This window comes from Sinohyriopsis cumingii, chromosome 14, assembly GCF_028554795.1.
Source record: "Sinohyriopsis cumingii isolate HCF-2022 chromosome 14, ASM2855479v2, whole genome shotgun sequence".
Classification (NCBI taxonomy): domain Eukaryota; kingdom Metazoa; phylum Mollusca; class Bivalvia; order Unionida; family Unionidae; genus Sinohyriopsis; species Sinohyriopsis cumingii.
In genome coordinates, this window is record NC_142974.1 from 112,664,562 (window position 1) to 112,680,851 (window position 16,290).

General features: G+C 35.9%; 1 protein-coding gene across 4 annotated transcripts in view; it reads left to right on the forward strand.

Moving 5' to 3' along the window:
* Positions 1 to 16,290, forward strand: part of LOC149784617 (uncharacterized) — a 99,114-nt gene that overhangs the window by 55,234 nt on the left and 27,590 nt on the right. For all 4 annotated transcript variants that reach the window (XR_016413901.1, XR_016413902.1, XM_089932681.1 and 1 more), the window contains exons 4-5: positions 5,270 to 5,536; positions 15,104 to 15,637. Coding sequence is in view for 2 of the 4 variants with exons in the window: in XM_089932681.1 (XP_089788807.1) it covers positions 5,270 to 5,536; positions 15,104 to 15,637 (801 nt within the window). In the remaining 2 variants the exon portion in view is untranslated. The remainder of the gene's footprint in view (positions 1 to 5,269; positions 5,537 to 15,103; positions 15,638 to 16,290) is intronic.

Sequence of the window (16,290 nt, forward strand, 5' to 3'; positions counted from 1 at the left end):
TTATTAGCGAGGGAGATGGGACGACACGCGTTAATATTATTAGGGTCTTTACCTGGTTTAGGGATTGGGATGACAATTGTTTGTTTCCAGCTGAGTGGTAGTTTTCCACTTCGCCAAATTTGATTAAGCAGTTTTATAATGGTTATTGTAATGCCGTTTGGAAGATTTTTGCATATGATGTATCCAGTTTGATCTTTTCCAGGTGAGGTTTCTTTTTTAGACCCTAGCACTATTTTCCATTCGTATAGGGTGATTTCAGAATTTAAATCTGAGTTCTTGAACCCTAGGTCTTTAAAGAGGTTAGGAAGTGTGGTTTCAGCTTTCTGTCTGTCATTTCTGGACGTTCGTAGTGTGATTGGTATTAATGCTCACGGCCGAGAAATGGTTAGCAAGTAGGTCAGCTTTGTCATAGTTGGTTGTAGCATTTTTCAGCTTAGGTGTTAAGTTGATAGCTTTCCCACGGATAGAATTTATTTTATCCCATACTTGTTTAGAGTTAGATTTGAGGTTCGATTTGGAGCAGAAGCGTTGCCATGATTTGGTTTCCAGACTGGTTTGTGGAGATTTGTGGACAAGATTCTAAGTTGATTGGGTTGTCATTGCTCCCTGGGTCATATATATTAGTTATTATAATGTTATTCGATCCAATCTTGACTGATACAGTTTGAATTTCAAATTTTTTATTTATGTCTATTGGGATATGGATCATTAATGTTTCCGAGTAGGGCAGGGAATCAATTAGACATTTGCAAGTCCTCCTCCCTTTTTCCCATTGCTACGACTTTTGAATACGCCTGGTGAGTATCCGGAGATTTTGGTTATATGTTTCGGATTCTCTGGTACGTTTGTTTCCTGGAGGCAGATTATGTCAGGTTTATTGACTGCATTAATGATTTTGTGCATTAGTTCAGGTATGTTTTTGGATAGGCCCCTGCAATTCCATTGCCAGATAGTACAGTTCTTATTAGTTGTGCTATCCATTGAGATTGGTGGTGTTTGTGGTTATGATGGTGGTCTGAGGAGTAAGTGTGAGTTTAGCATGATAATGTTTGGTAACACATGAGTGTAGGTGTTCTATTATGTTTTCTAATGTTGGAGGTCTGGTGTTAGATTTAGTTATCTCTTTGAACGGTTTCAGTCCAAATCTGCCATGTGATGATGTTTGGATAACGTTGGTGGGGGGCGTATGACTGTTTGTTTTTTCGTTGTTGTTGGAGGTATTGTTATGGTTTTGATTTTTTCCTGATTGTATTCCTGCTGATAGGGTTTCAAATTTTGTTACAGTTTTGGGTGGATTAGACTTTTGTGGAGGTGGATTTTGTTTTGTTGTGATTGGAGTTGAGAGGTTAGGTGACTTCCTTTGTTCCAATTTGATAGAAGTTATGTTGCTGTTATAAATTTTTTTTTTGCTGCCTGATACATCAAATATTTGGTATTCATGAGGTTAATTATTTGATTTTCTTTGATAGTATAGAGGCATTCAGATGCTCTGGGGTGGTGTGGTTCTTTGCAGTTGGGGCATTTGATAATTCTCTTTTTACATGCCTCTCAATGTTGGCCCCTGCAGTGGCCGCATCTATATCTGTATCGACATTTGTTGGCGTAGTGTCCCCAATGTTGACAGCTGGTGCAGAATCGGGGTTTGTTGACAAAAGGTTCTAGTCTGTGTTTTACTCCGGAGGAACTTAATTTTGTCAAGGTTGCAATTGGTTCTTTTGATACTATAACTGCTTTTGTGGTGGCTAGTCCTTTACGATTTTTAAGTCGGTATGCCTTTTTATTTTTGCACCATTCTGATTGAGTTTTGTAAGCAATCATTTTGGTCATTTAGATTCTTATTATATCCTTTGAAGTTCGTATTTAGGAGTGATTTAGTAGTTTTGTTGTCTGTTTTTGATTCAGAGTGATTTTTGCTGTCAGGTTTAGTAGGTTTATTTTGTATTTTGTGGTGCTTTTCGATTTTAACTCTAATGTCAGTGTTTGGTCTAATCAACCTAAATTGTCCACTGTGTGCTCTGGTAAGGGCGCCTATATTGCTGTTGTTGCTTAGGTGGAGCAGTTGCTTGTCCCTACTGCTTATGTATAACGTATGTTCCAGTGAATGAAATCTTTGTGTTGCTTCCTGGTTGTTGCCTGGGGAAGAGGGTTTGTTAGTACTTGTATCCTGTTTCCCAGTTTAGGTCGGAGTGTTGGTGTTTTGTTTTCTCCATAGGAAGCTTTCCTTTATCTAAATAGGTTACTTGTTCCATGGTACTGTCTATAGTAGAAGGGTAGTTTGGTTTAGGGGGTTTATTTTTAGGTGGTTGGCTGTTGGTTTTGTTACCTTGATTGATCCCCGCGGAGCCTGGGGTTTGACTGTTGTGGATTGATTCTTTTTTTTTTGTTTATTCTTTGAGCCATCCTGTTTTCCATATGATTATTGTTGGATTTTGCTGTGTTGATTGTGGATGGGCGGCTAGTAGTATGCTGGTGTTTTGAATTGGGGAATTTCAAGTAGTTTGTATGTTGGTATAGTTGTTTTGACATCTAAGTGTTGGTCCGATTGGGGGGGGGGGATGCAATTATGTGTTCCACGTATAGTGTGGGTATTGTGTCATCTAATTCCTCATATTCGTATGTCTGATCAGGGCGCTTGAAGTCTGCAGGTGAGGTTGGGTCAGGATCGTTTATTGCTGCAATTAACAGACTGTATGGAGGGCTGGTTGTGAATGTTCGATTTTTTGTTGGATTTGTTTTATTAAAGGGCTCAAGCTACTGTCTAGTTGTCATTTTCGTATTGGAGAATAGTTTTCTATTTGGTCGGTGTGTGACATTTTTCTGATATTGTTAAGTCGACTATCTTGGGGTTGTTTTTTTTTGGCGTTGAGAGTCATTTTTTTTTGTATACTTCTTTTGAGCAGCGTTGTCTAGTTCTTTAACTTAGTGGGAATAATGATTTGTTACTATTAAGTTGAGACCTTTCTTTTGCAAATTCCTTAGGTTTGGATAGTTATAGTTTTAGGTTTAGTTAACTTTGAGTATAGATTGATTTCAATTGATGGTTTTAATTGTAAATTATATTATTGTATTACGATCTTACCGCGTGTTCCTATTGTTCCTTTCTTCGAGAATACCCTTGTTATGTGCACTTTCTTTCTTCATGCACTGGAGGGCTGCTATTCTATTACTCTTCTTAGTATTATTTCTTTGTTCTTTTTTTCCTGTTCCTTTGTTATATGGTAATTGGTGATTGTGGTAGCCGCACTCATATAACTTTTTAACATTATACACCAGGGGCCCCGAGTGGCCGAGTGGTCTAAAGCGCTTTCCGTTATGGATCACTGCCATCTCACCTCTGTCTACGCCGGTTCGAGTCTTGGATTCAGCCAACGTGGGTATGTGAGAAAGCTTGCCAGCAGCTTCTCGTGGGTTGGTGGTTCTTTCCGGGTTTTCTCGGGTTCTTCCTCCACCATTAATACTGGCCGCCATGTATAGCCTATTGTGTGCTGAAAAATGGCGTTAAACCCTACAACAACAACAACAACAATAACATTATACACCAAGCAGGTTTTACACACTAAAAAATCAAGCAAATTCAGAGATAGTTTTCAAACTTGACATTATGGGATAGACGTCACTAAAATAACCAATGTTAGTTTACATATGATCGTTTACCATTCTATATAATTCTGAATATGTTTAAAGGATATTGAAACAGTCGTCAAAAAAACCTTACACAATTCTCTCTCGGCAACGTGGTGTGATATCCTTTAAACATATTCAGAATTACATAGAATGATAAACGATCATATGTAAACTATGTATCCATTTGTGAAGTAACTTCAATAAAATTGCAAAAATATCAGAGCTAAAATATACGTTTCTTCGCTGTGACACTATGGGTACCAAATTTTTTAAATTTATTATTATAGCCTTACTGAAACCGGCAGAGCTTCTATGGATACAACCAATAAAAGCAGACATAACTGGTTTGGGCAATATAATTTATTGTTTTATATAACGAATTTCGTTGGCTAGAGAATAGAGATTCCCCGAGGAATCTGTTGTTTTGAACCAGTCACTGGACTCCTTTAAACCTTATGAGCTACTCTACTACGATGAATTTTCCTAGCAATTCATCTGGTTAGATCATTGTCTAATAAAGCTTGGGTCGAATGATGAAAAGTTCAATGAAGAGTTCAGAAAATGGGCTAAAAGTAAACTTGAATATGACAAGAAATACGATATAAAAAAACGAGAGCTCAAACAGTCTTAACATCAAGTTCTTTGGCTTGAGACAAACGAAAGTCGAACATTTGCATCTTATAAATAGTTCCCAAAAGACATCATCAGCAGCCATATGTGTGGTATGATGACATATTTACCGTTGACCTTATATGGTGTTTGGAAGGTTAAATAAATTCATTGAATTTCGAGATACTTTTGCAAAATATACATAAATAAACAGAATGAAAATGAAGCTTTTTATTAGTATCTATATTTGATCTTGCCCATCGTCCAGTTAAAACGGGCAGAATATCGTATCCTTGTGACTTAACGGGAAGCGTCTATGCAACTTTTAATTTTGAAACAGCATCGCGAATTTTTTCCCCTCTTTAACTCAATAAATTTGAAGGTCTACAAATTTGAATGTAGTAACAAGAGCATAATTCTTGTCACACGAACTATTTCAAACGAATTAGGTATTTGTAGCTGCATTTAATGACGTTGACCAGAACATTTACTGTTTTACAGATGCGATAAAATTCGCGATCCTGTGCGGAACAAACCATAATAATGCAGTCGAGGGGCTTCACTTGTGTGTATAATAGTCTATAATGTATATATGAGATACTCCTCAACAAACCAGTGGATTGTTTGCAGGACAGGTCATCACAAGGACTGATAGTGTTAACACACCCAAAAGAAGTGCAAAGGAAAATACATGCCAGTTACACCTTGATAATGAAAAGACTAAATATGATTAAGGAGAAGTTATGGGTGATTTAGACACTGTGCAATAATTACAGTGTTCGCCAAACGGAGCAATACAAGAAGGTGTTAAACACAGCATATGTCAAAGCAAAGCAGAGAAAATGTTTTTCTCACAAGGTATTTCTTTGTAAGGTTCAAATAAAAAATAATTGATCTTGGAAATGAACACAGCAACATAACTGCATGCATATATTTCGTCAATAGTATATTTGACATCCTGTGGAAAATATACTGTTTGTATGTACAAAATTAATGCATTTTCGTTATCAAAACTATTATCATTATATGATTTCAGATTCAGTCATCCCCGCAGAGGTCCTGAAAATGGATAAAAGATCCCTTCAGATGTACAAAGCGGCTCTTACTGAGGGAAAGGAAAAGGTTTACAACATCAGGGTCATAATTGTAGGGCAATATGGGGTGGGAAAAACAACGTTAACCAGGCGCCTTTTGGGACAAAATGTAAATATATCTGAGAGGCAGAGCACTGAAGGGATAGATGTTTATGTAGAATGCTCTAAAGTTTCATTGGCAACAGGACAGTGGACAACACAAGAAAAAGGTAGGTCACTTTCTTAACTTATGATTCTTTTTCTCATACACGCATTTCTAAATACAATTCATTTCCCGGGGCCCCAAGTGGTCTAAAGCGCTCTCCGTTATGGATCACTGCCATCTCACCTCTGTCTGCATGGGTTCGAGTCTTGGATTCATCCAATGCGGGTATGTGAGAAAGCTTGCCAGTATCTTCTTATTTGTCGGTGGGTCTTTCTGGGGTTTTCCCGGGTTCTTCCTCCACCATTAATACTGGCCGCCATGTATAGCCTATCATGTGCTGAAAAATGGTATTAAATCCTACAGCAACAACAACCATTCATCCCTCAAAAGGCTTATTCATTCTTTCCATAAAGAGCTGATTCATTAGACAGTTGGTGGGAAGGATGTGTAATTAATATAGTATGAATCAATCATTATTTTTGGTATGGGGAGTGATTAAAACCATTTCTCATTTCCAAAACAGTTTGAAAAAGGATCTTCGCACTTGTTTGTACATAAGAAGATCTAATTCTATCCATCATCTGCATTGCAAAAAATAATATTGATGTCAAAGCTGTGAAAAAAGTAAGAAATCCCCCCTCTTTAATGGATTGTTCCTTAGTCTTGCAGAATAATAAATTCCAAAATTCAGATCAAACAAATATCTGTTAAGGAGAACTTAAAACTATAATTATTATTATATAATGCAAATTGAAGTTTGGTGTTCTTTTTGTTTATGTGTAATAAATGTCCAAATTTTTATATGTTTATGTTGCATTATTAACAAATATCATTTTGTTTTCCTTTCACCTCATAGCTTTGGTGTTGGAACAAGTTTTCTTCTTGGACAGCACATTGAGAATGTTTAAGTCATTGTTTTTATCTGTCATTCTGTGGCCTTTCCAAATATTGTATTTTATAACTTATTTCAAACATGTTGTGTATATCCTTTCTGCCACCATGATGAAATTTATCTACATCAACATTCTGTAACTCAGTTTGACAGTTTTCACATTTGTCTTTTAGTTGACACCTTATAACCACTATTGTGCTATGGTGCCATAAAATCCAGCATAGGCATACATACATACATACATACATACATACATACATACATTCATACATACATACATACATACAGGGAGCAACAGATGCTTGTTGTATAGTTTGTCAGGCTCATGAACTAAAAATGTGTGTGTTCAAACAATATCGGACCAGCCTGGGTCATCTCCTGTGGTGTGTACTAGGGAAATTTCTTTACTCCAGTTGCCTTAGTACCAAATAATCTAGTGGTGTTGATCTACTGTAAAACGCCAAACTGACCCAATCCTCAGCATCTCATGGTTTCATTTTTTAAATCACTTTTTAATCATTAACCATGTTTCATGCATATGTCTTTTATCATGTACCCTTTTTGAGGCTTTATATAAGTGTTGTAAGTGTCATAAAATCTTAATCAGTCAACATCCATACATCCATCCATCCATACATACATACATACATACATACATACATACATACATACATACATACATCATACATGCATACATAAAGTAATACTAGGTACAGTGTAATAGGTATTTTGTTTGTCAGCTTGGACATTCACAGGGTTAGTTTACTAAGGGCATGGATTAGCCAACTTAAATTGGGGTCTCTTATGAATAGTCATTTCAGTCATAACATTTGTTAACTAAATGTGTTCCTTGCACACTCTGTGAGTTTAGTCTGTTTTATTCAGCAAAAGCCATATCATCATGGAGTTAATCAGCTACGGCCAAGCTAGGCACAGATAATGTTTGCAAAATATTTATTTAGTCAGGTAAAGGATTCCATTTTCTGTATTAATTAGTCAACACAGATATTGCAAGTGCAGTGCTTCAAGAAAGATGTTCCTAGACAGTAAAAGAACTAGTGACTTTAAACAAATCACAATACCTGACTCAAATTCTGGAATTATGAGTGACTCCATGTACCTTTTAGTTGCTTGTATCATTCAGTTAATGAATACTTAGAATTTAGATAACACTATTTATTACTTAATATTTAATAGAACGGTACACATTTTACTTGATTTGATATATGCAAAAAATACATTGCACAGTTCATATACAATGCCTTGTTGCATAAATGAATGAATAACGGTGATAAAAATGCACATAAATCCTGAGAGAGAGGTGTCCGAGAGAAAACAGGACGGTCAGAGAAGATAATCATAAGCTATGTTAATTATTAACCTTTGTATAAAGCTTGTTTTTCTTTGCTGGGCACACGGTATTCTAGACAGTTTCATTAGCTAAACCTCTTGCAGTCCTTGCATCAATTGTTTTAAACCTCTTGCAGTCCTTGCATCAGTTGTTTTGTATCTACCATGAACGTAACTATAGTAAACGTCATACAGGTAATTTAATCACATTTACACATACTATTAAATTTTAATTGTTGATCTAATCTGTAATACTAAATAGTTTAATCAAAGCCCATTCAGTCCGAAATGTTAATCCACTGAGCCTTAAATTTCATCAGAAAACTTTCAGACAAAAGTTATTGATTGATATGGGCTTTTACAGATGTAGCCAGGTACTAAATGGGGAAAAGAAGAGAATGTCAGGTCTATCATAATATATAGGGTGGTATGAATGTTTAAAATGATGCTTTTGTTGTGACAACCACAATGCACAAAATGTGTAGTGGATTACACGTTTAGGTTAACCTTGTCCAAATATATTCACATTAATGAGCATAGATTTTGCCATACGAATATCTGGAGGGGGTGTATATGTAAATATGGACCTTCTAAGGGAATATGAATGCATGCTGATCCAAATAAAGTGAATATTTCCTATTTAACAATTAAATGGTATGTTTAATCAAACTGTAACAAATGACACTCATTACTGAAATAGTCTGTTCTGAATGCCTACATCTCCTGTATTACTTTTACTATAGTTAGTCAAAGCTTTACTATCACTATGAATGCTATCTAACATGTACAGTAAATAGCACATGTTGCAAACTTGGTTGTTAGCTTTCTATCCTGATCCCTGCTCTTTTACTTGGTCGTAACCTTTATGCACCTTTTGCCTTTTAGTCACCCTCTGTTGCATTCTAACCTGCTACGTAACATAGCGCATGGTGAATGGTAGCTGTTCTAAAACCATATAAGCCTTTAACCAGGTAATCTCAGTAAAGGAGAACTTGGAGGTTCCGGCTAGAAGGGTGTATGTGTGTACTTTGGATTTTCTGGTTTTACAGTTTCCTATGTTTCTCTTTTTCTACATTTGCATTTAATATTGCTTTTTTAAGCAGTAGTTTATCTTCAAGTAGAAAACTTTCTTTGTTGTAGTATAATAGAATGAAACCCCTCAAACCCAAAAATGCTTGGAATCCAATAATACATTTTTGCTTTGAGCTGTTTTCCATTTACTAGGGGTTTTGCAGACTCTAATATAATGAGAAAGAGAGAAAGAGAGGGAGAGAACATTTAATTATGATTGTGAAAGAACATCTATGTATATGTGAAATAGTGCCCAAATGAAAGCTTTTTGTTTGTTTTAACATTTAATGGAAAATTATCCGATTGGTATAATGTACAATCCTTCAAAAAAATCACATTTGGTCACATGAATAAAATCGATTTGATCAACACAGAAATACAAGGTTTAAATTAGCATTGAACTTGACTTTGCCGTAGCACATGCAAGCTATCACAGCATAACTTTAAATTCTATTCTGCAGTTGTGATGTTGTGATTTGAATTTTTTACGTAGCTTTAACAATTTTTCAGTCATATCGCTACGATGTCTGCAGTGTGGCAGTTTATAGTGATGTCTAGCACTGGGGCATCATGCCGCAGACATGTAGCATCATGTCCCACCCAGTCACATTATCATGACACCGGGCCGACCAGTCCTAACACTAACCTCTTAATGCTGAGCGCCAAGCGTGGCAGCCGTTAGAACCATTTTTGTAAGTCTTTGGTATGACTCGGCCGGGGATCGAACCCACGACCTCCCGCATCCGAGTCGGACGCTCTAACCACTAGGCCACCGGAGCGGTCTATTCTGCAGTAAAACTTGCCTTGAAAGACCATCCCATCACCAAAACTATATCTAAAAACAGGTGGTTTCTCATTACAGGTGAAAAGTCAATGCAAATAACCAATCTGTTCTCTGAGAAATTGGTCTCTCACAACAGTTGGTCTCTGAGAGCAGTGATCTTTGAAGACTGTTTTACTGTAGTATATATTTCTCAAATGCTTCATTCCACTTTCACCAAGACTTTTTTCAAGTAAAACTTGTTGATATTCAGGTTATATACCTTTTCAGTAAGTTTGGTGTGGTATTTGGCATTGATTCTGTAGAGTAGAGTAGAGAAGCCACACTCACAGTGAACAGTTGACATGGGACATATCATACAGCACGTAATGTTTATGTGCCGTTTTTGGTCATTGTGATTTGAATATTGGTCTTAATCCTTCAAATGAGCACAGCAGAAACTAAATATTGTAATTAATTGATGCTATTGACTTACATGACTGTAAATACTGTAATTAGAAATAGGCAAATAATATACTGCCGCTTAATCAATTTATTTTAGTTCCAAAAACTTCACTTAAATTGACAAAATTTCAAAATATTTCCAAACAAGTTTGAAATCACCTGAGAAAACTAGCCTTCAGTAGACACAGAAACTATTCTGCAATATCAAATGTTTTGCCACAAGATATCAGCTTAAGTTTAGCAAGAACATCATCAACAACAACAACAATAATAACAATAACAATGATAATAATAATAATAATAATAATAATAAACTGGACAATCCATTATTGAAAAACATACTCGTCAAAAATACCGAGCTGAATGCCTCCCACAATATAATATAATGTTGCTTACCTAGCCATATTGGTATTAAAGGTAACGAAAAAGCGGATCCCGCTGCTAAAATGGCCTTTATTCAACAAACATCGGATTTTAAAATATTGTATACTGATTTTAAACCTTGTATCAGAACGTCCTTACGTCAGAAGTGGCAGGCATCATGGAATGATGCAGTGAATAACATACTTCATGCAATCAAGCCAACTCTAGAAGAATGGACTCCTTCCTACAGAACCATGCGTAGGGAGGAGGTAGTCATTGCAAGAATCCGAATTGGTCATACTTATATAACCCACTCCCACATACTAAAAGGTGAAGACCCACCAGAGTGCATTTCTTGCAATGAACCATTTACTGTTAAGCATTTTATAATAGTGTTTTGACTTGTAACCTGCGCGCGATCAGTATTACAATGTGCGTGACATGAAGGAACTGTTTGATACTATAAACATCACTCGTCCTGAAAGCAGTGAACATTTACTATAAACTCTAACTTTCATGCTATCACCTTGTGCAGTTTTATGCAAAATTTATACCGTCCATTTTTTAATACCTTTTCATCATTCTTCATTAAAATACACCTTTTTCATCCCCCGTTGATCGGGAAGCTTTATTATTATTACAATGTTATCGTTTTAATTTCAACTATTTGGTTTTGATATTGCTGGTCAATATGAGACTTTTTATAATTTTTTAAAGTTTATACATATAACATTTTGTTTGGCACTAAATAGCCTAACAGTGTTGATGCGCCTTTAAAATACAATCAATCAATCAATCAACATGTCAATGTAATGTAATTTTGTTTACCCTCTCAAGTATTTTGCATTGGTTACACTCCATTGTATCAGAATCTAAAGCTCTCAGTATAAGGAGGGCTACATTTATTCAAAAGAAGACAAAATATGCCAAGACATGTGAATGAGTTGGTTTACATCTTCAGATTGTTAGAGTCTGATTTTACAGTTAAATTATGCAAAGACGTTAAATGAAGTAAACTACTTTTGGGTTCTTGGATGAGTAGAAAAATATACTTTATTCGAAAAATCACTTTGATCAAATCATTGACGTCAACAACGTTTATTGATTTATTTTCAACATTGCCGTATCCTCTATTATATAAATGAAGTGAACAGAACTAAATAATCTCAAAATTTATGTGAATGGTAAAATCAAAACGATTCACAGAGATAAGTATGTATTAGTAATAATCTAGACCTGACAACAAAATGACCCTTACAATACGGACTTACGGAATAAAAGCAAAACCTACGGAAATATTATTGTTGTCGAAACATCCGGATAATTAGTTCTACCATGTTTGGTTTGGATCTGGCTTCATATTAGATATGGTGAAATCAGCCATGGAACCAGACTACCTGTAACTTGACAGCAGTACCTTAGACGCTTTAAACTGCACATATTTTTTCATAGCTACATAGCATCTGTATGATTAAATTGTTGTTTATAGAATTTTCAAACATGGATTCCAGCAAGCGATGCATGTTGAAGACAAAATGGAAATTAAACCTCTTAAAAAGTATTAATAATCAGCACAGAAGAATGAATAAGGAATATTTAGATTCCTTTGAATAAAAGCAGGAAGGGACACATTTACGTTTATTGGACATCACATGTCCATTTGAGCATCTCTCGTTGCGTTAGATGTGATTGCCATCATCATGTGAATTTGAAAAGAAGTTCCAAGAATTACGTCAACTTGAGAGATAACAAGATATTGAGTTGCATTGGGTTTGGAAGTGAAAATTGTGCACGTGTATTTATCAAATTTTTCTTTTGAACATAATGTTTACTATCACTGCATGTTTTGAATACCAAACTTTTAAAAATAATTTCCATCTTTACAATAGCAGGGCCCCGAGTGGTATAAAGTGCTTTCCATTACAGATCACTGCCATCTCACCTCTTTCTGCGTGGGATCGAGTCTCGGATTCAGCTAATGTGGGTATGTGAGTGTCACGGAATGGTGTAAATGTTGTTAATTAAATACATGTACTCGGGTTTCGTTTCTTTTTCTCTGTACAACGATACCCGAGGGTGATTATAATATGGTCTATGTATTTCGAAATCGTGAGTACGATTCGTCCTGTGCCACACGTGCAAGGTGCCTTTGATAAAGAATAACGAAAATTCTAAAGGTATAAATACGTTACTACATGTAAAGGACCTTTACAATACTAATGGTTTTGTCAGCAAGCGGCCTGCTTAAAGGATTCGCACAACTCCAGCTGTAGGGCTGTTTTTGATGGTAGGAATATCCGGGGTGTCCGGTGTTGTCAGAGTGTAGAAACGTCCGTGTGTCCGGAGCGTTTAAGGTGCCGGAGCGTCTAATGTCTAGCGTCCGGAATGTCAAGAGTGACAGGGGGTCCGGAGGGTCTAATATTTCAAGTGATCATAGTATTCCGAGGGTCCATGGTCTATATTAGTTGTGAAATTGATTCGGAGGAGCTGTGGAGCGGATATGGTGCACGGGTGACGGAGTGCATCTCCACACATGTATTTTTAGCTGTATGCTAATTTTGGGTTAGTAAGACCCAGTGTATTATTCAGGACTGGAAGGATAGATTGTATATCCGTTCTTGTTTAGTGACATAATTTCGCTACCTGAGCGAATACATTTTTTTTTTACTATGTGTAAACGCTTACATTGTTTACTATTTGAGTGAACTATATTCATCTTTCCATTATTGAATCATTTGTGAAATCATTTATCCTGTGTTTTAGGGTTACTGACCTAAATTTATTTGTATATTTTTTCCATCTTTGAAACTGTGCGTTTTTTGTTAAATAGATCCAATATTTGGATTATAAATACGCACACATCTTCATCATCCACTACTCATATAAATCGCCACATTAAACCATATATCTGTGTCGTCAAAACGTGTTCTGTTGTTAATCCGAAATATCCCACCCGGTTATCTTGTTACAGTGAGGAAGCTTGCGAGTAGCTTCTCGTGGGTCGGTGGTCCTTCCCAGGGTTTTCCCGGGTTCTTCTTCCACCATTAATACTGGCCGCCATGCATAGATTATCGTGTGCTGAAAAATGGCATTAAACCCCATAACAGCAACAACATCAAGTATTGTGAAGATTGGAGAGTTGATCTGTACCATCCTCAAGGCCAAGGCTATAATATATTTAAAGGGTTTAGGAACTACTCAATGGAGTTTTGCCCTGGGGAGAAGGAAGTTTCCCTTGGGTCATACCTGGAAACTGCTGAAAGGATGATTCGGAGATTCTGCTGTCCCTTTACCTCATAGAGCATAGTTACAAAGAGCAGCATGTTATAAATAGAACACCTGTTATCTATTCGACTCCATACCGTTAGGCTTGCCTGTGAACTGTTAAGCTATGTAGTGTATGTTACGTTTAACAGCAATTTTAACTGTTTTACATTTTTCGTACACATCTATTATATGTGGAAAAATTTAAGACTGAAGTTTGATTGTTAATTTGGTTTGCACTATCAACAGACCCTTGTAATATTAGTGTTTTAATCTGCTTTAAAGGGGACATATGAAAAAAATTGCAACAAAAAGTTTAGGAGTGATGAGTTAGGTTAGAACAAAATAAAATCAATGTGCCAAAACTTCAAAAAAAAAATCCCCAACGTTTCATGATACTCCATAACAAAATTAATCGCTTTATGATATTCCATTATAATATTTTGAATAATAACCAATGATACAATTACCCATTTTGTGATAACCTGTTTGTGATAAAATACCCTGTCTGTAAACCAAAACTTTGGGTTCTGTCTAAAGACATTGCTTGCATATTGTACTTAAATGGAATAAAGAATATTTACAGTGACATGTCTATAATGACCAGACTTGGTATTTTGTTGCATGTAAATAATGACCAGACTTGGTATTTAGTTGCATGTATATACTGACCAAACTTGGTATTTAGTTGCATGTATATAATGACCATACTTGGTATTTAGTTGCATGTACATAATGACCATACTTGGTATTTAGTTGCATGTATATAATGACCAGACATGGTATTTGGTTGCATGTATATAATGGCCAGACTTAGTATTTAGTTGCATGTATAAAATGGCCAGACTTTGTACTTAGTTGCATGTACATAATGACCCAATTTTGTACACATTTGCATGTACGTAATGACCAGACTTTGTATTTATTTACATGTTAGTGAACCCATTGGCCCACGGATTAGCCGACCCCTCCTTCTTCCAGGCCTTTATAGTTTCCCAAGTTATGCGCCTTGTATGAGAGTATGTACGGTTGTTACATGTTACTGTCAAAGGCCATGACTCCAGTCTGTAGCTGTATTGGCTTGTGAATACATGCATATTGGAGGGATGCTTTAGATGATGCCACCTAATTTATTTTTCCAAAATGTATTAATTAAAGAATTTAGTATATCTGACATAGAGACAAAAAGGTGATTTTATATCCATAATGGCTGCTTCCAGGTCAGTTGCCATGGCAAAGAACTGTAATACACTTGAGTTATCTTGTGCAGATGCTATCTTAGACAAATAACAAAATATTGTTTTTAACGAATTTGGTATGTTTGGGTTTCTCAAATATATTGATGATAGTCTGACTACTCTGTTATTATAAAGAATAAAAGTACAGAAGAAATGATTATATCTTAGATTCATGAGTCCCTTTAAGGAACTCCTGTCACATTGTGTAATTTATGCTTTTCTATTCAGATGCAGAGCAATACTCGAGACTTCAACGCCTTGTAAAACTTCTAAATGAGCGTGTTCAGAACCAAGATTCCAAGAGTGAACAGGAGAGGCAGAGTGAGAAAGATGACCTGATCAGCAGAGAAAAACACGACAATGGACATCTCCAAGATGCTCAACCTATCAGTGCAAAGCAAGACATCAAAAAAGACGTCAAACCACCACCTTCCCAGCCAATAGAGCCACACACTGTAAGTGTGGTCCCAGAAGAAAGCAGTGGAGTAGAGTCCAATGAAAATAAGAAGGATATAGTGATGCAAATCCTTCAAATGGTCAATGAAAACTCAGGCAGACTAGAGAAGAGTATGGTGGAATATGCATTATTGGCATTGTGGGACTTCGCAGGCCAATATGTATTCTACACGACTCACCAAACATTTTTAACCAGTCGTGCTATATATTTATTGGTCATAGATCTCAGTCAACAACTTACAGACCTCATAAAAGATGATGACTGTTTCCTTGATACAGAGGGGATAAAAGCCTGTAAAGTTCATGGTAAGTAAAATATGATTAACTACCAAGGGCAAAGGTGGAAGGGGCAGGTTAAAAGCATGTACCAACAAAGCTAGTAGCAATATATTTTAGGTTAATTTTTAAAAAAGAATGAAAGTACCATTAGCTCAAAGGAGTTATTCTGCATTGTACATGAATGGACCTATGACATGATAAGAATTACAGGTGTGAATCCTATTTTTGTTGACTGAGGCTATATTGCTGTTGTAATTGTCATCAAAGACAAATCATTCCTCACTTTGCTTGAAATTTTGGTAGTCCGGGTTTGAAGTTCATTGGATGAATCAAAGATAAAATGCTGTTTATATTTTTGTGCTACTATCGTGACCTTGAGATCTATCAAAAATAAAATAAATGTCATCTGCTGCATCATATTTATAAAGTGACTAAATTCCAATACTTTTAATGGATGCAAATTTACAGTATTAAAAGTAGTTCCACTTTGGTTATCCACTAATGCAAGAAGAAGAAATTAATGTGCACAATTACTCTTTGTAACTTTTTGTTCATTGTTTAGCCATAATGCCAAGGGAGTTTAAGTAGGTCCCTGTGCATTGTCCATTTATAAATACCAGTCAGCAATAATCTTTATTTCTGATATGAATTTTCGCAACCTTGTTATATGAAGTTATACA